The sequence below is a fragment of the Barbus barbus genome (genome assembly GCF_936440315.1).
Source record: "Barbus barbus genome assembly, chromosome: 22".
Classification (NCBI taxonomy): domain Eukaryota; kingdom Metazoa; phylum Chordata; class Actinopteri; order Cypriniformes; family Cyprinidae; genus Barbus; species Barbus barbus.
In genome coordinates, this window is record NC_136750.1 from 23833275 (window position 1) to 23859256 (window position 25982).

The 25982-nt window shown below is 36.1% G+C and overlaps 1 protein-coding gene and 1 long non-coding RNA gene across 5 annotated transcripts in view; both read left to right on the forward strand.

Moving 5' to 3' along the window:
* The first annotated feature begins 736 nt into the window (after nt 1–736).
* LOC306888045 lies at nt 737–1397 on the forward strand. The gene is made up of 3 exons (XR_013785716.1): nt 737–857; nt 1094–1182; nt 1262–1397. It is a non-coding gene; the product is annotated as an uncharacterized lncRNA (long non-coding RNA).
* A 1849-nt stretch (nt 1398–3246) lies between these two features.
* LOC306888041 (homeodomain-interacting protein kinase 2-like) overlaps nt 3247–25982 on the forward strand; it is a 113360-nt gene continuing 90624 nt past the window's right edge. For 3 of the 4 annotated variants that reach the window (XM_079446138.1, XM_079446140.1, XM_079446141.1), the window contains exon 1: nt 3247–3603. In XM_079446138.1, the coding sequence (XP_079302264.1) occupies nt 3585–3603 (19 nt within the window). In that variant the 5' untranslated portion in view covers nt 3247–3584. Of the gene's footprint in view, nt 3604–19007; nt 19028–25982 lie in introns of those variants that run through there. The other variant, XM_079446139.1, reaches the window with a different exon arrangement.

Consider the following 25982-nt stretch of genomic DNA (forward strand, 5'->3'; position numbering starts at 1 on the left):
GGACCTAGTTTCTGAAAAAGGAAAGGCCACGCTGAAGGTAAATGTGGACCACCTTACCTGCTACATCGAGCCAGAGCCAAGGTTGCTGCACAAATGGCCTAAAACTGGCGCTACCATGGTCATTTCTGTTCAGTGTCCTCCTACATTCCCTGTAGAGCCTGAAGAGACCCCACCTACATGCCATGAGCCTCAAGAGACCCCACCTTCATGCCCTGAGCCTCAAGAGACCCCACCTTCATGCCCTGAGCCTCAAGAGACCCCACCTTCATGCCCTGAGCCTCAAGAGACCCCACCAACAGGCACGTCTCTGCAGCACTCTTAAGTAAGTCCAATATATGCTATGTAAAAGGTTTCCCTGAAATTCTGCACTAAATAACATTAAAGTTTTCTTCTTGTTCCACACAGTCTCCAACTGATGCCTCGGAAAGGTGTAAGTTTTTTTTATTTTCTTTTTTTAACCTTTTAAAAGTTGATTAAATAAATTGAATTGTATATATATTTTTTTGTAGTGGTAGAGGCTATCTGGGCTGGGAGAAAACAGGGGGTTTTGTGGAGCAAGATGGGGCGCTACAAAATTTTGTCTAGAAATTTGAGGGATCATCTTGCACCTGGGAAGGAGCTAGAAACTGAGGTAGGTTATTATTATTAATAATAATAATATTATTATTAGCCAATGGGGTTTGTGTTGCTAGAAGTATACATAAAGATGACTACTAATGTGCTACTGTTTTTAGATAATAAATGCCTACCTCACCAGTTTGGTGAAACAGTACACCACAGACTCCAAAAGAGGCTTTGTAGTAGACTCGTATCAAATGGCCTCCATGTGGCAAGGACGTCAAAAAGGACTGAGGAAGGTAAGCACCCTATACTGCTTTACTGACCATGTGGAAAGGTCTATATCTTGACAGTCACCTGCTTTATTGTAGCTGGATCCACTGGAATATGATGTGCTAATTGGAGCCTTGTGTATAAACCACCACTGGACACTCATTGTAGGTTCCTCAGAGCATCCTAAGATCAACTATTCCTTATTAAGATCAATAATTTTTTTTTTCTTTTTTTTATCCATATGAGGTATTGCATTGTCAAGGTTGTTTATCCAAAGGAAAAGCGATCCCTCTACATAGACCCATTTGGGGCAAAGTCAGTGGATAGAGAAAAATGCAGAGATGTAACTAGGTGCAGAGAAGGTGTGCTTTTTTTGTTGTTTTTTTATTAGTGAGTTCATGCAAATGAATCACTTGCATGTAATTTATAGAGCCTTCGTGAGACAGAGGGGTGTCAGTGCTTCACGGTGGACATGTGCCACGATAGAGCATCCACTTCAGATGGATGGCACATCTTGTGGGGCTTTGGTGTGCAAAGTAAGTTTAACTGCACATTTTGTACTTTTTCTCAGCTATATCCTTTTCATATTGTGAATAACACATTTTTTTTCTCCTAACAGCTAGCTGAAAGTGTGCTTTTAAATAAGCCTGCAATGTTTGAAACTAATGATCAGGGCATAATTGCTATAAGAATGGAAATAGTCAAAAGGCTCCTTACTATAGCTGGTAAGTTTTTATAAAAAAAAATATTTACTTTTTTGCATTTGAATGCACAGCTATTTTGTACATTACAATTACTTTCTTACACAGATGACCTGTCTCAGCTCTGTAGGGCTTGTGGCGCTCATTCTACCCATGAGCAGTAGGTAAGTTTAACCAAAAATGAGGATGTATCCACACGAGTCCAAATATGTAGACACTTTCCCTCAATAATGTTTTCTTCACCAGATTCAATGTAGCACATGCGACCTATGGTTTCACTGGAACTGTGTTGGCCAGCCTCCCATTGAGGAAGACTTCCTTTGTCCTGCTTGTGTGTAGTGTGTGTGTATGTGTGTGTGTGTGTGTATTTTAAAGCTGTGAAAAGTGCTATAAAGCTATAATTTGAATAGTTTTTCACCTTTATTTATATAGCACTTTATACAATGCTGATTGTGCCAAAGCAGCTTTACAGTGTCAACAGGAAAATAGAGGACAACAATAGTCAATTTCCAGCTAAAGTCAGTTCATTGATGATTTAGTGATGTCATCGTCGTCATCCACTTCAGCTCTCTTAGTGTGCAATCAGTCAGGAACACGGAAAGCTATTGAAATAATTCAAAGTAATAGCCTACTATTTAATATTTGTGGCAGTTTATTTGTTTGCTATAGAGCTATATTGTTGTTGTTATTATAAAACACTCTTTTTCTGGAAAAAAGGGCATGACCTCTTGAAGATTACTGTTTTAATATGTTCTGGATATTGTTTTTTTATTGAAGAGTTTTGGTTTTTACACAAGTATTTTTATTTTTATTTATTGTTTCAATAAGAAAACATTATATGATATGCTATAATATGTATATGCTATGATACATACAGAACTTCATCTAATACTATATATTAAGAGCATTATTTTCAATAGAGGTTCCCAAATCTATAAACACGGTTTGTTAAATGTTACTTTATGCGGATGAAATTTCCCAAGCAAAATTAACAATTTTACAGTCTCATCAAAATATGGAAAGAACACTTATGGTTTTCTGATGAATCTATCACTCATCTATTGTAATTATTTTATGAAATGTCCAATGTATTCAAATATATATCCAGCTCCAGAAATATGGAGAGTAGTTGCAAGCAAGTGCACATAAATGTATAAGAGATTCTGGCTCAATCGCTGTAATCCAGTTCTTATGGACTTCATTCTGTGCTGAGCAGCCACACAATTTAAAGCAGACAGACTCATCTAACCTGTGTCACAAATAAATAAATAAAGCATTTTTAATGCAATAATCAAATCTTACACTTTAAAATAATACTATAATAAAACTTTCAAAAGAGAAATATTGTTCAATTAAAAAATCTTTATAATTCACGCATTATTGTTTACAGTGGAAACACTAAAATTAAAATGACATGATGGGCATGGTATCATGGCAATTAAGTCTTTTTGACATTTACTATAATGGTAATCTTTAAAATTCCTTGGATGCATATGCCATGGTAATATTTCATTAACATTTAACACCTCAGTAGACCATGGTTACATCGCAGCAAGGAAGTGATAAATGTAATATTAATAGTATTTTGACAGAACTAGCTGTTTTCAGGATCGAGTAGATCGTCGTTTGATTTAGAGTCCCTGTTCAACACGATCGATTACCTCGTCGTTCGATTACAACGCAAAGTCGCTCCGTTCGCTCGCTCGTTTCTCTCATTGCAACTTTTGCAGGCACTCACTCCACAGACATGATCACCAGCTGAAGCCAAGACCTGCAATTTGGCTCTTTTATTAGAGCCAAAACACCATCGATACCCGTGGAGTTAAGTTGCAGACATCCTTTTTTCATCACGCACCCCGGGCCGATTATCAAATAGAAATTCTGGATGTGATTTTTCATTCTTTTATCCTTTTTCTCTCCCTGATGAACTGGGTTAGTAATGCAGGAGACAGCAGCGATTCTGTCCGCGGCTCAAGATGGCAGATTTTTATTGAGTTGTGAACAGTGCTGTCGCTTCATTTTTTGCCATGAATAACAGAAATCCTTGCACCGATGGCCCCTGTATACGAAGGTAAGATCTACAGCCCTTACGAGGGTCAAATTAATGTCAGACCTGCACATAATTGACTAACATTATTCACTCTGTCCGCAGAGAGACCGTCGGGTCTTGAGCTTCATTACCAATCTGTTACTTGTGTCAGAAAGGATGCATTTGTTCAATTATTAATATTTATGAAATCTTGGCTTGATGTGCTATCAGTTAGTTGTTGAATTCGTCCAGGTTTATTGTGGATTTTGACTAAAATGTATTTGAAACTGCAAACCTCCCTCTTGTTTCATTGTGTAATGCTGTCTATTCACTTAATGTTTATTCCTATTGGCTATTATTACAAAATACCACAGTTTTATAATAAATTGAGTTTTCTGCATGCTCATATCATATATATATATAATAGATTATGGATCTATTTAGGCAGGTAATATACGAAAAACAGAAAGTGGATATGAAGCAAACAGGCAGTATGATTACGCTTTCTAATTTCTCGATTCACTATTAAGTGACTTGTTATTCAACTGATGCTGCACAGTGTGTTGTAAAGGTTTGGTGTGATTATAGACTAACTATAAGGTGACTAATCCTTGTGCAGGAATGCTTTATGGAGAATATAGTGGATCCATAGCAGAGATTTTTTTTCTGTCTTAGAATTTTTTTGTTAGACGTGAGGGGTAAAATCGATTCATCGACAGCCTAAAAAGCTGTTTTTGTTCTCCAGAGAGCATGCCGAGGTCACTTACAGGGTTAGTTCACCCCGAAATGAATTCTGTCATCATTTACTCACATAAACCTCAGATTTTTTCTTTCTTTTTTTCTGTGGAGATTTTGGACAGAATGTTAGTGACTGACAGCCTTAGTCACTTTCGCTGTATGAAAATGAAAGTGAATGGTGATTGACATCTTTCCAGCCGCACAGGTTTGGAGTGACGTGAGGGTGTGTAAATGATGACAGATTTTACATTTTAGGATGAGCTATGCCTTCGTGGCTGTCTCAAAACCATATGCTGCCAATTTTTAGGCATCATAGGTGCATATACAGCTTTTTGAGGGTACTATATGTGCCTTCAGTGCTTTAAAATGTAGGTAGCTCACTAGGTTTTCAGACCAGTTGTGGTTGAGTTTGATTTCAGATTGAGATTGAATCATTCCGGTTGTTTTTAATTCATAATTTGGACAAATACAAAGCAATGCATGTGTACAATAGTGCCTTGAAAATGTCAGCGGTGCCATGCCTTGTCTTTTTTAATTTTTTCAATATTTCTGATTGATTACTCATGCTCCCTCTGCTGGTGATAACAACCTCACCCTTTTTGTTTTCAATATTATGTGCATAAAGTGATTAAGCATTACTTTTTAATGTTTGCCTTATCAAGCTAAAGCAAAATATGCAAACCTTTACTCACAGTTCTACAACTTTCTTAGTTGATTAGAGGATCTTATAGGTGGATGGATGCTAGATCGATTCATCTTGTGGAACTGTTACATTTGAAGACCTTCTGGGACATCTGAAGACCCTTGAGACTTGGTTTAGCCTTCATGTTATTTTCGAGGTTCACTCTGGCTGTTGTATAAACCGTATCTCCAATGGGGACGTTTGCTATAATCCTAAACAAAACCATCTTATTTAAGAAACAATCTGTGGGACTTCAGCCTAATTGTTTAGTCGAACAGGGATGCTCATAAGGTGTAAAGAGAGATTTGTCATTTGGAAGTAGGCTAGTTAATGAAGTAGAAATGACATTGTTCTGCTGGTTTCTCTTTCTCTGCTCTTGCTTATTATAGATGTGTGCGCTCAGAATGGAAATGTGGGGCATCATCACACATTTCCTTTACTGTCCATATGCCTTGTGTGATATTTATAAATGCAATTATGTAGTTTTTATACTTCAGATGGCTGGTTAATGCAGAAATGTGTTTCTTTTGCTGTTTATCTTTCATTGTTTCACTTGTAGAATTGTTTTCATTGCATTCCAAAAGCTGGGACTTATAATATGCTGGTGTTGTGTCATTACCTTAGGAATGGCTAATAAAAACTGGTTTATTTGTTGCTTTTTGTGGTTTGAGCAGCCAGCCCAATGTAACGCCAATCTGAGAGTGTATGTGAACACACATTAAAACTAGATGAAATGTCTGGTCATGCTTGTTTAGCATTTATTTACGGACTCCTCTGCTCATCTCATGGCTGTCAGATGCGTGTATTGTGTCGCTAAGGCACATGCGCGCTGTGTTGAGCTCTTTTCAAAAGCAGGAGTAAAAGACCTTTCAGTTTGTGAATAAATATCTGTTACTGCTCCAGTTTAGGGTACAGGCTGTCCATGGAGACATTTGTAATGCCAGTCCATAGTGAGAGGTCTTTGTTGTTGCCTTTTCCCCTGCACTGATGTGTCTTTGTGAAGCGCTGTGGTGCAGGCCCAACGCTCTGGCTCAATCCCATACGGAAGAGTAATCTGGGGCCAGAGGAGTCTTGGCTCCTGGCCTCGTAACCCACACTGTTGATAAATGCCTGATGTGAGGACCAGGACAACCTGTCTCTACAGCAGAAGGAAGAAAATGTTTAGCTTTGGAATTCTGGAGATGGAAAGACATCTTGAGTCAGGCCTGGGTCTTTCTGATTGTTTTTTCTCTTTATATTTAGGGGTCATGTGTGGTGATTATCAATATTGTTTGCAGTATGCTTAATCTTTAAAGGAATAGTTATTCAAAATGAAAATTACATCATTATTTATTCACCCTTATGCTGTGGCAAGACTTTCTTCCCTGGAACATTGAAGGTTGAGTGTTTCACAGAATTTCCAAGTTGCTTGTTTCCATAAAACATAAATATACCATACTGTTCAAAAGTTTTATTTGGCAAGGGTGCATTAAAGGAATAAAAACAGCAAAGACGAAGACAACATTTCAAATACATTTTATTTTTAACTTTCTATTCATTAGATAATCCTGAAAAAAAATTGTATCATGCTTTCCACAAAAACATTAAGAAGCACTTGTTTTTAACATTGATATTAATAAGAAATGCTTCCTGATCAGCAGATTAGCATATTAAAATGAGTTCTGAAGCATAGTGTAACACTGAAGACTGGAGTAATGATTCTGGAAATTCAGCTTTGCCATCACAGGAATAAATTACAATTTAAAATCTATTCAAATGAAAAAATGGTTTTCAAAGTGTGATTTATTTAAAAAAAAAATTCTTTAATGCATTTTTGATCAAATAAATGCAGCCTAAGAGGCATCTTTCAGAAACATCTAAAAAAATCTTATCTCCAAGCTTTTCAGTAGTCTAGACTAGAGTAACCAAAGAAAAAAAAAAAAAAGCACCCTCAAATTGGTCCATATGACTTATCCATTATATTCCAAGCCTTCTGAAAGCAATCTTTTAAGAACCAGTATAATGGTCTAAACCATATGATTAGTCTCTGACCTGTAGATGATCTCTGCCAACTGTTTTTGCTTTTCAGACCTTTGGAAACCTCCTTGGTTCCCTTGAGTTTGAGTTCATGCCACCATTTCCACTTGACGAGCATCTGCGTCATACATTCATTAAGCAACTGTTCCAACGTGTCCTTCTGTTTTGGTGTTGGAGTTCATTGATTGTCCCTAACTTGTCTTAACCCATGCCTAAGGTCCAGGGTCATTGCCAGTTGAGAATTGCAGGAAAATCTATAAGTTTGGAGGTCATCGCCCCTGAGTGAGTTTACATTGTTGCCCCCTCAATCAAGAGGAAGTGCTTTCTTGCGAGGACACTGAAGCATTGTGACACCGGTGTCAGTTTGGCAGACGGACAAATGCCTGGTTCTCATAGCCATCCACGTTTGGAAACCACAATGGCTGTCCAGGTCATTGGTCACTCTGGAAATAGTCTTTTCCAGCGCATTATCCTCACAGAAGTCCTTACAGGACTTTTCGCCTCACTGTGGGTCAATGAATGAACCGCAGGCTTACTGAATGTGATTATGTTGTCCACATATTGTGCTTCTTTGAAGCATGAGGGACATTTGAGCTCTCAGTTGGGAAATGGCTTACAGGTGTGCTCTGGTGCCCATGGGAGTATAATTGTGGGATATGGGGGTTGGTTAGTTAATGGGGTCTGTCCTATTGACAGACACTAAAAGTGCAGGGGAAAGCGGGGCTTTGTTACTGACCACGGTGAGCTCATTCATTTTATAGGTGTTTTATTTTGCATGTGAAATGCACCAATTTTTGCATGTTTGTATTGAAACTGAAATGTGCAATATCAGTGCATTTACTGCATCTAAGATTTAAAAAAAATCGCTAATCTTTATAAACTCTCTGGCATTTGTTGGATGATACAACTGCTAGTGAACAAATTCAATATTCCAACACGATCTCATAATGTGTCTCTCATTATCAATAAATGACTGTCTGAGAAAGACGTTGTTAATGGCAAACGTATTTATAAATGAAATCCAGATAGGAGTAATAAAAGTCATTTGCACTCTGTGTATGGCTGTAATTATCGTCAAAGCTCAACAAGTATGAAATATAAACACAGTGGATGTTTTGGTATAACATGTTTTTCTCATTAACTGATTTATGTGGGTGCTTGTCAGTGATGCTGACCTCTAGAAGTCTCACAGAATGAAACTGTCAAATTAAGTAAACATTGTTAAATGTGATGGCTTTAAATATTTCATTCATCTCTTTTATTATAAATACAATAAAAACAAACTTTGAATCCTTAGTAGTAGTTTGAATCCTAATTAGTAGTAGTACTTTATTAATATTTAGTTGCCAATGCCATATTTTTTACTTTGCTTTACTTTAAACTAAACTAACTACTTAGTTAAAACTAATTAATTAGTTTTAGTAATTACTGTGGTTTTAGAGTAATGCCTATAAAAGCATATTTATTTTGAAACAACTTTAGAAACAAGATGTCTTTATAATGTCGTGCTTAATATTTTTCTCACACAGTCCAAATGGATTTATATACATAATAAATAGCTGTTTATTTTATTTAAAATTTTTGTTTTTAGGAAGGGTGTCCCTCGCAAAGGCATCATCACATTGCACTGACTGTCCTTCTCTTCAAGTTCTGCTCTGTACATCCCCTCTCAGGCATCACAGGCTGCATAATGGGATATTATTATTTCATAATTAGCCTGTTTGCTGTGCTCATGTTGTCTTGCGTAATAATTTGTTATGTAACTCCCAGTTTAAATGACTAATTTGCGGTTCTCTGTTTGTGAAAGTTTTGGCATGACTGGCAACAATTAGTCTGCTATAAGGTTTCAGCCATGCAGCGACGTTGGTCCGAGCTCTCGCCACTTGCGCGATACGCCGGGGTAGGTGAGTTCAGCTTTGATAAAACGCAGAAGGATTCAGCTGCAAGCCTCTCTGTTTGTTTCGTGGTGCGGGCGTCAGATATGATGCAGCACCAAGGGCATTTTCAGACAATGCTGAGTTGTCATACCTTTCTACACCCACACTTATCCCACAGCACTAATGCATTCTGGGATACATTGCGTGTTTACACGGTAAACAAAAGGTTTGCATTTAGTTGCCAGGCTGTGTCAACATACGGTCACTTAGTGAGGTAAATAAGCAGCAATGAAAATGCAAGGGAAACCGATGGAAATGACAAGGAAATCAAGTAATTTTTGTTTCAAAACATCAAAAATGGGCCTGTTTTGACTCATTCTGCCAGGTCTGGTGGGGGTGGGGGTCCAACTGGCATGTTTCCTTTGATCAGATATGAGAGGATCAGTTCATGCTGGGGTCTCTCCCGGCTGCATTCTTCCACCAACTAAGGGAAATGAAAGGGGGGCTTTTTTTCACAGCCACCTGATTTGCGGGGCTGTAATCACATGGCAATTACTCCTTCATGAAGGGCACCATTCATTTCGCCTTCACACCTATGGTTACCGGCACCAGGGTTCATATCACCAGCCACTGACTGATGGAATTCAGCTGCTTTTGTGCAATGCAATCCTGCTTATGCCTATATCTCAGGGCATCAGTTATGAATTTTAGTTGATGACATGGGTAGCTTTGGTTTAACTTGAGCTGAAACATTTGGAGTAGAGAGAACTTTTCTCTCAGGAATTGCTAGTTAATTTCATAAACAATTGGCAAATGGCAAGGAGCACACTGAATTAACCATTGTGCTATGCAAAAAAAAAAAAAAAAAACCTTAACTTAATTTGGTGTTCCCAGTCAAATATGAGCTTGTAAGTCTCTAAAAATGCTATATTATCTCCAAATCTTGGATTCAATCTTTGTCAACTTTGTTTTCTTTCAATTAGCATTGGTTTTGTATTTCTTTTGGAACCGATTGATCATAGGCCTCATTGATCTGAGCTTATGCGCCTCAGTTTTTGAGTGAAAAACAACATTATTTGTGGATAATTTCACTCAGAAGCTGACGTGCAAATACAAAACCGGTGCTAATTGTTTGAAAACAAGCTGTATTTTTTGAACGAGAACACCACTATTATCAATTTGGGGGGGGGGGGGGGGGGGGGGGTTGTTATACTGTACCCTGTGTGTGCAAACTTCAGTAGGTTTTGATCCAATGTGATAACGTTAACATTTTTTGGAAAGAGAAAATCCTCTCTGGGCCAAGATGACCAGAAAAACTGAAATGGTATTCTCTTGTAAAAATTTTTGGTATTTCTGTTATCTTTGTTTTATTTACAACTTTGGAAAATTATTTTTTCTAGTGTACTTGGAGATAAAACGTGGTCTCGTGCTGATTTCTGTAATGTGGGTTACTGTGCATGTGCATACATGGATGAAAACGGGGGTTAAATCGGCATACAATGCATTCATTGGTCTTTCAGCATGCTCTCCCCCTCCCTGTTCTGCCCATGCAATGCCAGCCTGCTGAAAGCACATTGTCTGTGCCCTATATAATCCTATTGTTGTCGAGAAACCCCCATAAGTTGGGCCAATTGGCATGGCGAGGCCCAACCTGCTTTATCGGGGTAATATACAGTCTAAACTTGATGAGAGAGATAGATTAGCTTTGTCCACAAACATCTCATAGTTAGCACCCAACATAACTGAACACAATAGTATAAAGATGCCCATGTTTCATTGGTTGCATTTACTTTTATTAATTTATTATTGTTTGTGTAGATCATTGGCCACTCTTATACACGGAAACTCAATCACTGACAGTGATTTGTAGCATTGAATGTTTTATTTTATTGCATTTTATTTTAATTTATGGTTTTTATATATTTTTTTTAATTTCTGTATTTATCAGTACGTGTCAATATTTGATATTTGTCAGCTGATCAGCTTGATATATATCTTTCCTCTTATTACTAGGACTTTAATAAAGATTTAAAAAATATTTTAAGGAATATTTTCACTAAATAATAATGTGAAGTCTAAATTTACCCTACAAACTGTTTATTTTATTTTAATGTTTTAATCACTTTTTGTTGTTGTTTCTTCGCTGTATGTATGTCTCAGTGTTTCTCTATCTAATTTAAGCATATCTTGAAGGTAATATAGTCAGAAGAATAGAGAAGAACAGCCCTGAGAGAGATATTGTCAATGAGTCTCTTCAAAATGGTCACTCTCACTCCCAGCCTCTCATTCTCGTGTTTTATGCCTCATGTACTGAACGCAGCAAACAGTGCTGCAGGTAAACCCCCCGTCACACACACACACAGTCATTGTGGGGTTTGGCCGCCCAGCCCGACTGTGGGCTCTTCACAGATGGCTGCAGGTAGCGTGACATGCTTGGCTGATAACCAAAGGACTTCAAAGCCCCAGACAGCTAGAACAGAGCTGAGAGAGTCTGCCCCACTTTTTGATGTGCGCCTGGAGGAGTGAGAAAGGGACACTGGCGCCCCGACAGACCAGAGCGCACTTAAGAGCCGGAGATGAGCGTCCCCATTGCCCCTTAATGAGCTCTGCTCGAAAACCCATCATGCTCACACACAGGTCCTCTTTGTCAAGAAAGCTCGATCCGTTAACGGTAGACTCTATACTGAGCAAAGCTCTGATTGGCAACTTTTTTTAAACTAATCTTGACTTTTAAGTCACATTTTTTACATTTAAGCCAGGTTTTCCTCTTTAATTTGAAGTTCTCTTTGAATTAAAAGCACTGTGAAGGTTGTAAGAGACCGTCTTAAAAGATAGTTCACCCAAAAATGAAAATTGTCATCTAGTCAGATTCACGTCATTCCAAACCTGTATGATTTTTCTTTCTTCTGTGCAACACGAAAGATTTAACAAAAGTGAAAATTTTTCTCAATGGGGTCCAATGTTTTTTGGAAAAAACACTTTTTTTTGGCATTTCACAAAATAAATAGTCTTTATATATATATATATATATATATATATATGTGTGTGTGTATATATATATATATATATATATATATATATATATATATATATATATATATATATATATATATATATATATATATATATATATATATATATATATATATATATATATATATATATATATATATATATATATATATATATATATATATGTGTATGTGTATGTGTATATATATATGTGTGTATGTATATGTATGTATGTGTGTGTGTGTGTGTTAAATATTTTATAGTGTCATATTTAAACATTTTTGTCAGTTTTACTTGGATGTCAATTTATTTGACAAAAATAACGGTAACACATTATTTTAAGGACCAATTCTCACTATTAACTAGCTACTTATTATCATGCATATTACTAGCATACTGGCCATTCAATAGTACTCATAAAGCAAATATGAGTTTATACGGTTTTGCATGACCATATTTTAGATCCCTTAATCCGGCTCCATACCTAAACTTGACTACCTTACTAACTTACTGAAGGAAAACTCTTAATTAATAGTGAATATGTGTTCACTATTCTAAAGTGTTACCAAAATATCATTTTAGGTGATTAGAAACCAAATACTGAGAGATTTTGATTATTAATTTAGTATGATATACACTACTGTTCAAAAGTTTAGGGTCGGTAAGATTTTAATGTTTTTGAAGTCCTATGCTCAAGGCAGCATTTATTTTATTGAAAATACAAACAGTAATGTTACCATTTAAAATAGCTGTATTCTATTTTAATATTTTAGAATATAATTTAATCCTGTGATTTCTTATTCTCAATGTTAAAAACAATTCTACTTGATACTAATACAATTTTGCATTTGCGTTTATTTAAAATAGAAATGTTTTGTAACATTATAAATGTCTTTGCTGTCACTTTTGATTAATTTAATGCATTATAACAGAATAATACAATTTTATATATATATATATATATATATATATATATATATATATATGTGTGTGTGTGTGTGTGTGTGTGTGTGAGAGAGATTATTATTTGTTAAAATTGTTTAATTATAAAACAGATTTATTGACGTAATCATATAAATAACATAATGTACTGTAGAAGATATGCTTTGGGCCACTGGTGTGTGACGTAGGATATGGATTTCACTACATACTCTTTCTGAGCTGACCTATCATTCAACACACACTCCAGAGAACGGCTGCGAGCGAAAGGGAGGCTGACGATAGATGCTGTATCCTCCATCCTCTCCTCTGCTGGGGTGCATCTTGCAGGGCCAATTTCTTGGAGGTTAATAATTGAAAGGGTGCTGGTGGGTTGTTGGCAGGGTGTAGTTGTGCGTAGGCTGTAACCTTTGTGTGTGTGAGATGCCCTCCCCTCTTTCAAGATCAATGACACATGCGGGCCTGCCCTCCCTTCTGTGTATCCCATGACCGGTCGGGGCAGTTCGACGCTCCTGGAGCCCAGAAAATCTCAGTCTCCTTCCTCGCTCCGTCTCCAAGAAAGGCCAAATGCCGACCTTTTGCTATGAAAGCATGGCCTTTGCCGTTTCTGGTATTGTTGTTTTTACCTTGCAAACTTTGACTGTGAACACGACATAGCAACAGCGTGAGGGAGAACGAGGTCACGATGGATGGAAGCTGATACAACTGGGTGGATACTGAGCATCAACACTGGGACTCGTTCCCTCGTGGGCTCTGGATCCTGTTTATTTTAGGCTGGACACCCTCTTTCATGTATCTTGAAAGTCCGTGTTGCCTTTGGTGTCACGGGCTGGCTGACTGATTAGAGGCTTCTCTCTTTGAGGAGTATGACAGCAGAATGTCTCAATCCGTGAATCCCTTTGGGACGGTGCTGCGGGGCCATTATAACCTCGATCTCGGCTCAGAGACAAGACAAGTCCTGTCAATAATGTATAAGTCCCCTTTCTACTTTCAGCAAGAATGCGAGTCACATGTTGTGGTGTGTATATAACAGAGAGTTTCTGTCATGTTAAGGGGCCAGAGCACTTAGAATTCAGCCTTGAAATCGAAAATAAAACACACAAATGAGCTAAATAAAATGGTGTTTTTATTTATATATATATATATATATATATATATATATATATATAATTATTATTTTTTTTTTAAATACATGTTTTTTCTTTAATTTTTTTAATGTATTTTCTTCTTTTTTTCCAGGATATATTGGTACCATATCAGTTATCAGCTGGTATTAGAAATATTAAAATGTATTGTAAATATTTTATGTTAAATAGTGCATTCTCATTTCCCCTATTTATACATTAAGAATTATCGTTCATCCTGTAACACTCAACATTAATCTTTAAAAACACTTAGAATTTAATAACACTCTTAAATGTAATCTTTAGCAAATTTTAGAATGAATATTTATTGTTGAATATCATTTGATAAAGTACATGTCTAAATTCACTTGTAGACTATACAATTTTAGGGTTTATTTTTTATTTATTTAGATAAAACATAAAATTTTCAGCTTCATCAGCCCGTGTTATTTTAGTATTATTTATATATTAATATGATATACTATAGTATTTAATAATATTTAGAATGGGCTTTTGTTTTCATTTTTTAATGTTTCTATTAATTTTATATTTTTAATTACATTTTTTTTGTGTTGGTAACACTTTACTTAATGCGTTTATGTATAATGCATTATAAAGGGTTATTAAAGGGTATAATGCATTATAATTATTCATAATGTGTGTTGTAATACATTATATCTTGTAAATAATTATAACTGAACAGGCATAACCTGCATAGTGTAACAATGAATTGATATGTGTTATAATGTATTAACTGTGGTTACAATTATTCATGAGATTGTACAATTCATTATACAGGTGTATTACAAGGCATAGGCTAATTAATGCATTAATTAATGCAAAACTACTTTTATAATGCATTATACATGAAGGCTTTAAGTAAAGTATTACCTTTATCTTTTAACTTTAGTCGTTTTAGTATGTTTCTAATTTCTTATATAATATATTTTTGATCTACTATTTATATTTTATCTGCTTTATTTCAGTTACCAATAACAACACTGTTATCAGCTTATTAGTATTATATTACAGGGAAGAAACCAGCATAAACATTATTTTAAGCATCTGCTTCTTTTGTGTGCTGCGCAAGAAAGAAAGTCACAGGTTTGGAATGACACGAGAGTGATTAAATGACAGAATGTTAATTTAGGGCTGAACTGTTCCTTTAAGGTATATGTTTGTGTGAGGGGCAGTTTGGCGCTGTGGCCTGAAATGTCTCATGTGGCTGACACTGCTAAGTCCATGTGCCTGAACTCTATTGCATTTGAGAGGGGAGGATACATACATAAACACACATACACACGCAAACACACAATAGTCTCATGCTGAAGAGAAAGCAGGGAACGGATGGGTTGAATGCTTATCACAATCAGACACATGGACAGTGTGTGTGTGTGTGTATGTTTGTCAGACCTTCGCTGGTGTCAGTGCTGTTCCTCTTCTATAGCCCTGCTCTCCTCCAGCCAGCCAGCCAGTGCTCAAAAACAAACATGTTTTGGAAACAGCTCTCTATGGCTCGCCATTGGCTGCCAAGAAGACTGATCGGGTCTGACTGGTTCCTTAGCACTTCAGTATGATCTGATCCCTGCTCAGATAGATTTCGATGTGTGTTTGTTAATGTGTCTGAGAATTTTAGAAGGCTACGTCTCCATGTGTTTGGCCAAGCATGTGTAATGGATTCCACAGGACTAGGGCCTCTCATATAATGTATGCAAAAAGCCACACGAGGACGATATGACATAAACATAACTGTGTGTTCTGTATTGGGTGTTTGTGTCATTTTGTATTCCTTATACAGTATATTTTCAGCAATGAAATGTGGGTTTCCTAGTCAACTGATTGATCTTAAGGAACATAACATTTGTTTTAAAAGCTTTTCATCCAGCCATTCTCCAAACTTTCCATAAGCTTATATTGTGTCCATCCAAACTTGTATGTGTGCTAGAACAATTTATGCATGATTTTATTTCTGAATGCTAATGAAATCATGTTGGATTTACCCATGATTAGTGCTGATTGGTCACCTGGATTTGTGTGGTGTTAGTGACTTCAGTTTTCATTGACTAAGGATCTGGTATTTAGGGGGTTTCTCATTTTAAGCTCTTAGTTTGTAGGCAGAGCATGTTGTTGTCTGGATTTGACTTTTTAGGATTTGAGTCACATGACAGTAATGAAGTTCAGAGAAGGTTCGGTCCTAAACGTCTTGGTTCTCCAGGTCATGACGCTTATCATTGGTGATTCCTCATGGGTTACTACTTAGATTTACACTTTATAAATAAAATAAAATAACAATAATAATAAAATGCCATTTTAAAATCATTTTACTTTTAAAACGATTAATAAGTTGAGGAAGTTGAGGAAAAGCCCAAAAGTTATTAAAAGACACAATAAAATAATTTTATTATGGTTTATATCTCAACTGGAATGATTGTTGAAAAAAGTATAAATTAGCAAAAATAGTTCCCTTGAAGAATCACCCATGTGTATTTATTCCGCTCTTTTGAAGGTAATTAAAAAAAAACATGTAAAAGCCATTAAAAATTCTCTAGCTTTTATCATTTAATTAGTCTTCATATAAAGGTCATAAAGGGAATTACAGCCCATGTATAAACTCATTTATCATCTTATAGCCAAAATCAATTAATTGGCCAAGACAGACTCTGATGGAGTCGCGGATTACATTATTTTTTTAACTTATTGTTGTGCACTCTCTCTCTGTGTGTGTACGTTTTCCTGTTTCGTTATTTTGTTCTGTCCAAGCCTGTAATTTCATTCTTGCCTCCCCAGAAAATGTCAGCCCGTTCAGTAATCAGATAGTTTATGGCTTTTGCTGAGGTATTAATATGTTGTATATGTTGTTCACTTATCACCGTCAGTGGCTGGCAGGACTCCAGGCTTTGTTTATGGAGCTCTCAGCACCATCATTTGTGACTCAAAGTCAACATGAAACTGTGTTCACAAACCATTTAACTCCTGTAATGTGATGTATGATGAATGAACAAATATGTACAAGTTACAGGACACCCTTTGGAATTACATGCACCAGTTAATATTAAGACCAGGAATGTAAATAATTTTGATTTCATGTTGACTTAAAGGGATAGTTCGCCCAAAAAAGAAATTTTGTTTCATCATTTGCTCTCATGTTGTTCAAAACCTGCATGAATTTCTTTCTTCTGTTGAACAAAAAAAAAAGAAAATATCCTGAAGAATGTTGGTTGCCAAACAGTTGCCGGTAGCCATTGACTTCTATAGCATTTTTTGTTTCCTTCTATAGAAGTCAACGGCTACCAGCAAATGTTTGGTTACCGACATTCTTCTAAGATCTTCTTTTGTGTTCAACAGAAAGAAAGTAACTCATACAGGTTTGGAACAACACGATGAGAGTAAATGATGACAGAGTTTGAACTTTGCCTTTAAAGGGATCATATTCTACAATTTTGTACAATTATTTCTTAATTTTCCCCCCTTATCATGTTAGTCTTTTTTTGTATTAAAAACAGGCATACACTGAAAAACATAATTGGCGTAGAAACAATTTTCACTTAGAAATGGCTAATAAATTTTTCAAAGAAATGGCAAGTAGCACATTGAATCAAACATTACATTTTGAAGTATAATTTTTGTGAAACATACTCCAGTAATCTAAAGTTTTATTTACAGTACAACTTTGAAAAATCCCTTTTTTTTAGTGTAATTTAGTTTTACATGACACTTCCTTCTCCTCTATGAACATTAAGATTAAACAGAAAAGTATTAACGGTACAGTAGAAAACAACCTCAATGTTCCCCAAAGACTCCCCCTTTCTATGTAAAAGCGTTTTGAGTACCCAGAAAAGCGCTATATAAATGTAACAAATTATTATTAATAAGACTAAATACTGAATTGGCATTGTTAAGTAAACATGGAATAACATGTTACTTGAATATGACTCTGAATGAATTGTTTTTATAGTCTGAGCGGACTGGAGAATGTATTTTGTTATTATGTAATGCTGTTTTCCATCATATGTTCCCGTAGTTCTTCCCATCATTCCATACAAGTTTTTGCTGTAGGGTTATAGAGGTCGACCACACACACACACACACACACACACACACACACACACTCACAATCTCCCTGGACTGTGATGCATTTGCAGGAAGAACCAGTCATAATGTATCCTGAAGAGCTGGCCTGTGAGGATTTGGCTTATTAGCCGTGTCTGTTTATCTCTGGTATTCTCCAGAACCATCATTTGTGTAAAGATTATACTTGATGGAAAACACAAACTGAACTGGCGAATGACAGATGTTCAGAAAATGTTCCAGAAAATCACACAATGTTAAAATAACACTGAAGAGCAAATGCTTTTGTGATCCGCTGCTTTCTGTTTAAGGAACACACGATGCTATATTGACTTTGATAACACTTGAATTCAAAATAAGCTTCTTTTGTTAATTTCGAGGCCGCTTTTAACTTGTTTTGTGGTTAAGAACAGTTGTTTTGTCAGGGTAGAGAATCGCTTTAGTCATTGGGGCGCCACATTTATCCGTGCTTTGAGCGCTACAACTGCAGGATGTTCTCTGCGTGTGTGTGTGTGTGTGTGTATTGTCTGCACTCAGTGTGTGAATCTTGTTTCATCTGTGCCTGGCTTGGCTTTGTGGTTAGTCTCTGGCATGTTGCTCAGGTCTTGCTCTTTTGAAGTGCCAACAGTGCAGCAAAAACCTGCAAAACATACTTTCGCAAACCCCGGCACACATACACACACTGCGACAGACGAGGAAACAACTCATGGTTTGTTATTGTACCTCAGAGATTCCAATCAAGAGTGCCAAATAAAATAAACCAAACCTTTAATCAACATAATTAAAGCATTATAAATTTTTCTTGTCACTGTTTTATTAGTGGGGATGGCAAATGCTAGTGGGAGGCTACAGGATTGTGTATCGATATTGTGTTACTGTAATGGTCTGATAACAGGGCTGTACATGTTTCTTATCGGGTGCTTGTCCCAAGCAGCCGTCGTCTTAGTTTTAATGCTCTCCAAGTGGAGACAGAGTTAGTCAGCTGGTCCTGAAGCATTAAAGTGGCGACTGTGAGTTCCCTTCTACACTTCAAAAAAGGGCATTATTTTGAGCCTGTTCTGTTGTTAATAATATTGTGGGGGGAGTCCTCATTATTATGGTAGTAGTAGTAGTCATTTTTAGTATTGATTATTTTATTATTTTAATTTTATTCTATTTATTATAATTTTCTCTTAATTGTTTACTTTTTTTTACATTTTATTATATTTGTTACTATTCTTAGTAGTAGTAGCAGTAGTATTTATTATCTATTATTTTATTCAATTTTTTATATATTTTTTATTTATTTTACTTTTTTAGGATTTATTTATTACTACTACTACTACTACTACTAGTACTACTACAATTAGTAAATATAGTAGCAGTAATATTTAAATTTATTGTTGGTTATTTATTATTTATATATATATATATATATATATATATATATATATATATATATATATATATATATATATATATATATATATATATATATATATATATATATATATATATATATATATATATATATATATATATATATATATATATATATATATATATATATATATATATATCAAAACTTCATTTTTGATTAGTAATATTAAGAATAGCGTTAGTTCTGGCAGGTCAAGCTTGCATCAGCTGACTCTCAGCTGATCACATCTACCTACAGGGATACGACACCGATCACGGCATTCCTATATAAGCGCTATTCAGTATTATTCAGCAGCTTGCTTGCTCGGGAGCAAAGTACCCTCCTCCATCCCCAACTCCTCCTTTCGCCACAGTCAGGATTTGGCTTCTGACATTCCTGTTGAATCAGATTTTCTAATCTTGAATAATATGTTACACTAAATGTAATTAAGTACATTAATGATATCTGCTTGGTTCTGTTCTGTTAACTCTTGGGGGGTTATTATTATTGCTGCTCTCCCTGCTCATTCATGACAGGCTGCAGATGGGCAGGGAGTTTTTGCCCAGAACAGAACCATACCGCCAAACCAAACTGTATGCTAAGTGTCTATCATTGACGATAGTGGTCCTGATAGAAATGCATTGCTAAGTACTTAATTTGGACAACTTTAAAGGCGACTTTCTCAATATTTAGATTTTTTTTGCACCCTCAGATTCCAGATTTTCAAATAGTTGTATCTCGGCCAAATATTTCGAAAAATTGACACTTAAGACTGGTTTTGTGGTCCAGGGTCCCATTTTATTATTGATATATATTTCTGATTTTTGTTATATTTTTACTTACAGTTGAAGCTGACTATTTATTTTTATTATTATTGGTAGTAGTAGTATTAATGTAGCATTGCTTTTTATTTATTATTCTGTTTATATTTTTATTAATGATATTTTTACTAATGGTTATGTTTTACTGATGTTGTTTATTATTATTATTATTATTATTATTATTTAGTAGTAGTATTATTTTAATTTTTATTTAATATTTATTATTAAAATGTATTTATTTTATAATTTTATTGATTATATTTGTCTAGCTATTGTATTGTTTTACTTAGTATTTTAATTTATTATTTTATCATAGAATTTAATTAATAGATTTTTTTTATTTAAATTTTTTTTATTACCTTAAGTTTTACTGGCTAAAATTAAACTTGTTGCTTTGAGAGAACTATGTAAAGAAATCATGAGGGTTCATTTAAAGTTTCCCTGTATCACTTGGTAAACGCAGTTATCTTGCGCACTCCCATGATGCTCTTTCCATAAGTCATCTATAGCCCCTTCTAAACACATGTCTTCCTGTATTCTCACACACGGCCTCGATAAGCAGTCACTAACAGGCTGGTTGGAGAGGTCACAAAGCCTGTGTGTGACAGTGCGTGTTGTTTGTTTGTCTTTCTCTGAGGCCGTCAGAACACATGTCAGTGGCTTTAGCTGCTCTCAGGCCCAGCTGCTGTCTGCTTTGCTCAACTAACACCTCACTAAATATCACACAAACACCCCACTAATGGGTCACATTAGGGCGAACTATGAACGTCCATGTTACCGCTTCATTCTGTGCCATCCATATCCATCTCACCCAGAGGGACATTTTATTGCTCAGAGGTTACTCTTTCATAGCTCAAGATTCCTACTTTCAGATGTTTCTCCTGAATTAAAAAAACACAGTAAGATTGTAGAGTAGCACTAAAAAATTTAAGATTTTGCTTAGAAATATATGAATTAATATGGAAATTTCAGATTTTTGTTTGAAAAAATTTGAGCAAAAAGTCTCAGTTTGCTCGGTTTAGTCTCAGTGCTATCTTTTAGAGATCAGAATTGTGATTTTGTTTCCAAACGGGCAGGTTTGTTCCAGGTGTAAGCGAGCAGCTTGCGTTCGCGTGCTCATATGCATGTGATTCACGAACACCGTAATAGCGCTCAGCTAGTCAAACATTAGCACTAAGTGGTAATGCTTTATTTATGTTGTGCTCGTGTGCGTCTAGCTGCCTCTCTGTTTCGTTCCATAAATAGGTTTGGATGTGATAGCTAAATGAGGACTGGGTGGTCAATATCCTGCAGCATCTGCTGTTTGTGTGAGCGTCTCTCTGTATCTGTCTCTCGCTCTCTCTCTGGAGGTCTCGTGGTTTGAGGCGATGAGCAAACCAGGGAGCTCCACATGCAAACCAGTGAACACATCCAGGCCGAGAAATAAACAGCCTAAGAAATGCTCCTGTGAGCTGCGTGTCTCGTTTCCTGCTGGCACTCTTCCTATCTTCACACACTGCACGAAATGTGTGCTCCCAGCCTCTCAGAGCTCTCTGAAGTGCGCTGGCCCTGCTCTGCTCTGGAGGTGAGAAATAAACCCGTGTCATGAATAGAGACAATAGCCAGAGGTTTCCTGCTCTGCTAATGAATGTGACCTTATGAATTATTATTTGAAAAATCCTTATTTTCTAATATCCAAATATTTTGTATTTTTAAATATTTTTAAATTTATGAAATTGCTTAAAAAGCAGTATATTAGTGATGGATAGAATTATCATTTTTGCATGATGTATTACTTTAGTGTTACCTATATATAAATATATAATATATAAATATATATAATATATGAATATTAAGCTTTTTTTGTTACACTTTCAGTTTTAGTAAAAAAATGTTAACTGATTTTATTTTGTGGAACAGTAGTACAAAAAAAGCAGCTGTACAAATTTAAAACCCACCCCTTGGTAGACTTATAAATAAATAAATACAATGAATAATAATAATAAACACATTGATTAATATTAATAGATAAAAAAATAACAATAAAATAATTTTTACAAAGATTTTAGAAAAGAAGACAACATTAAAAGCTGAATGCCATGAATTTACAGTTTTTACGTTAGATCCATGTATACAAGAAGTAGAGAGTTCCATCGAGATGATGTCCAACCCAATATGTTACCGACCCAATATGCCCGTAGGGCCGATCTAATGCGCAAATACATAAAGGAGGTGCCTGGCAGATTATATTGAGTTTTAAGATTCTGGAAGGATTTTAAACCACTATCATCATAGATATCTCCCAGAGTGTTTAATTTATTATGAGTCCATTGCGGACAATGAAATGGAGTACTGCCTGACAAAAGGTTATTATTGTGGAAAATAGGTGAATGCCTATGCCATTTTGTTACTAGTTGTGAACGTCTTTCAACATCCCTCCATGTGGAGAGGAGATGGGTTACAATGGGACCAAACCGAGATTTACACTGCCTAAGCGGAACTCCCGAAAAAACAAGATGCTTCAATTTATACGGATAAACAATAGATTCCTCAATTGCTCTCCAAGACAGAAGCGTCAGGATCAAACTAAACTGCTAAAGGGCAGAGGGAAAAGGCTTGAGCATACAGTCTAAACTTAGGGAAAGAAAGACCTCCATGTAATCTACATCGATGTAAGGTAGTCAGTTTAATACGAGGATGTTTCCCATCCCATATATACCGTGAAACACATGCATCTAGTTTATTCCAGTAGCTAGAATACCATTATAGTTTTTTGAGACGATTTCCTGCAGGGAAGGAAAAACATCATGCTAAAACCACTCAGAACACCATGTGCTTCTGAACTGGTTTGTCTATATGTTTTGTCTCTGATCATTTTTCTGCTAAAGCAGAACATGTGAATATAAGTGTACAATTATGCCAGAAAAGTACACACACACACCCACACACACACACACACACACAGACAAATGATGTCTGAAGATAGGAGAGGAGAAGAGAGCAAAAAAAGAAGTGATGTGCAGGGGGAGGTCAGCAGAGAGACTGTTTGATTGCGAGAGTGTCGGGAGACGGCAGAGGGGATAGAGTGGCAAAATAAATGTAGGATTGGAGAGCTGGAAAAGATCAGTCCAGACCTGGAGAAACAAGATACCAGGAGAGCTAACAAATGACTAGATCTCACAGAAAGCCAGGTAGTAAAGGACTTGAAAGGAAGAAACAAGTACAAACTATTTTTCTTTTTTTTTTGAAGAGACGCAAGGAAAGGAGAAAATCTCCTAGGCTTCCTGTGCTTCCTCCCCCCTGATGGTATGCTACAGTGGGCATCGCTCAGAGCCACGGGGGATAATGCTTTGTCTAGACAAGCAGAGGTCAATTCATTAACCACTGATTTCTTCCCTGGACAATTTTCCCAAATGCTTCTGTCCTGGATCACGCAGAGGAGACAAAGCAAACCTCTGCAGGACACGGTCCTTTGTTTGTGTTTAACCCTTTAGCCTATGAGCAGCCAGATATGTTAGAAGAGTCCTCACATTTCCATGTACTTTCTCCATAAAAGAGTAAACAAGCTGAAACACTTGTATTTAAAGGTATAGTTCACCCCCAAATTAAAATTTTGTCATCAATTACTCACCCTCAAGTCTTTCAAAACCTGTGTGAGTTTCTTATGTTGAACACAAAAGGTGTTCTGAAAAATGCTGGCAATTGACAGTTGGTCCCCATTGACTTCCATTGTATTTTAAACTCCTTTAAACTCTGATCTCCTCATTCCTTAAAGCAGATTATCCAACCTTGGACAAAATGGAGTAATAGTTGATCCTGTAATAAACTGACCATTTGCATTTCAACATGTTGCTTGTATAGGGCAGATGAATAGCTCTCTGGTATGCTCTGTGGCAGTGCATTAAACCGGTCTGCTCTGTGAGAGCTATGCTGAAAGCTGGCTGGCACTATGAAAAGCATTCCAGCATTGTAAATATGAAACAATGGAGCAGACTGGTTGTATTCTCACTGCAGAGTTCAGAAATTCAAGTAAACGTCACCCGTTGAGTTTGTGTGAGGTTTTTCTGTGATATCAGTAGAAACATCATTCTCGGGGTGGTAGTCGATTCGAGGCTGTAAACGCTTGGACTGCTCTCACGCTGAACCGCTGCAGAGTTCCTGAGGTTGAATGGGAATGAATGCATTGTTGTTTGAAGATAGCATTCTGACCATTTGAACTCTCTTTAAATTGAATTACCACAGAGCGAGTTTGCTTAACAACAAGTCTGTTCAAAACCGCTTTGTGCAAAAATTCAGAACTGAAGAATTGGCTCTTCAATAATGCAAACTCTTTTTTTTTTTTTTTTTTTTTTGTATCTCTGTCTGTCTATCTATCGTTTGTTCATTGTTATTCTATCTATCGTTTTTCATTCTGTCTATCAGTCTAGCTATTCTATCTATTGTTCTGTCATTCCATCTGCCTTTCCATCTATCTTTCTATCACTCAATCTATCATTGTATCATCCTATCTATCATTCTATTTTCATCTATCATTTTATCTCTTTCATTCATACTAGTTATGTACCATTCTATCTATCGTTCTGTAATTCCAACCGTTGTTCTGTCTCTCATTCTATCATTCCATCTATTGTTTTTGCTGTTAATTGTTCTGTCATTCTCTTTGTTGTTCTATTGTTCTATTATTTGATCTATCAAACTGTCTGTTACTGTCTTTTGTTATCTGTCTGTCTGTCTGTCTATTAGCGATTTACCTTTACCTCCATCTATTATTCTGTTCTTTTACTCTGTTCAAACTACTGGTTACTTTGAAACTACTCTCAAAGAAGGCTTTATAAAGCCAACATTCGCGGTCTATCTTGACAAGCTTAGCTTTTATAGTCAGATGAATTTCTATAAATTTCCATTCATTTTAATTTAACGCCTCTATGTTGAAATTGCTTCCTGTTTGCCACCTTAATTCAAAATCAGAAACTGATTGTGAACTTAAAAGCCATTCTCACTTCACTTCTGAATGGCATACAGCCCTAATTCAAAGTCAAGTTAGGGCATAGATGTCCAGTTTGGTTCCTGTCATGTGACGTGTTCAGAGCATAACATGGTTAAGGTACTCGATAAAACCGGATTGGATTAAAACGCCAAAAACAAACATAATGGAGCCATGATGAGTTAGATAGAGGAGTTGTTGCTCAGTGGTAATCTGAACATGTCAGCTGCCTGCGAGACTAGATTACCACTCATGTCTGACGCAAAGAATTCCAGGGATGTTCCATCTGATCAGCCGTTGCCGCGGGAGATTTATTACTTTCCAGGCTCCATCCCCACCTCCGCCAAACACACATACTCACACATACAGAGCCACTGACCATGTACAAATTATTTTTAGCGTAAAGACCTGGCAAAGAAAAGCGTAATCCAAGGAGTGGCATCTGGCCTAGTAGTTTATGGGATTAACATAGGGCCCTTGCTCCTAATAGCAAAAGCGGATGGGATGTTCCTCATTACTTGCTCCATCAACAAGAAAAGTCCTATTTTTTTTCAGTTAATATACTGTATATCATTCTGTATATGGGTTCTGTGGTGAATAGATTATATATTTGGTATATTCAATATATTTGCGATTTATTAAATGCAAAGATTATTAGATCTGCAGTGCTAGCTGGTTTGGTTAAAGCTATAGATGATGAATAGTGCATATGTAATATAGATTATAGGGGATTTATGGTAAGAAGGCTATTGGATAAACACTGTATATGCAGTATAGATTGT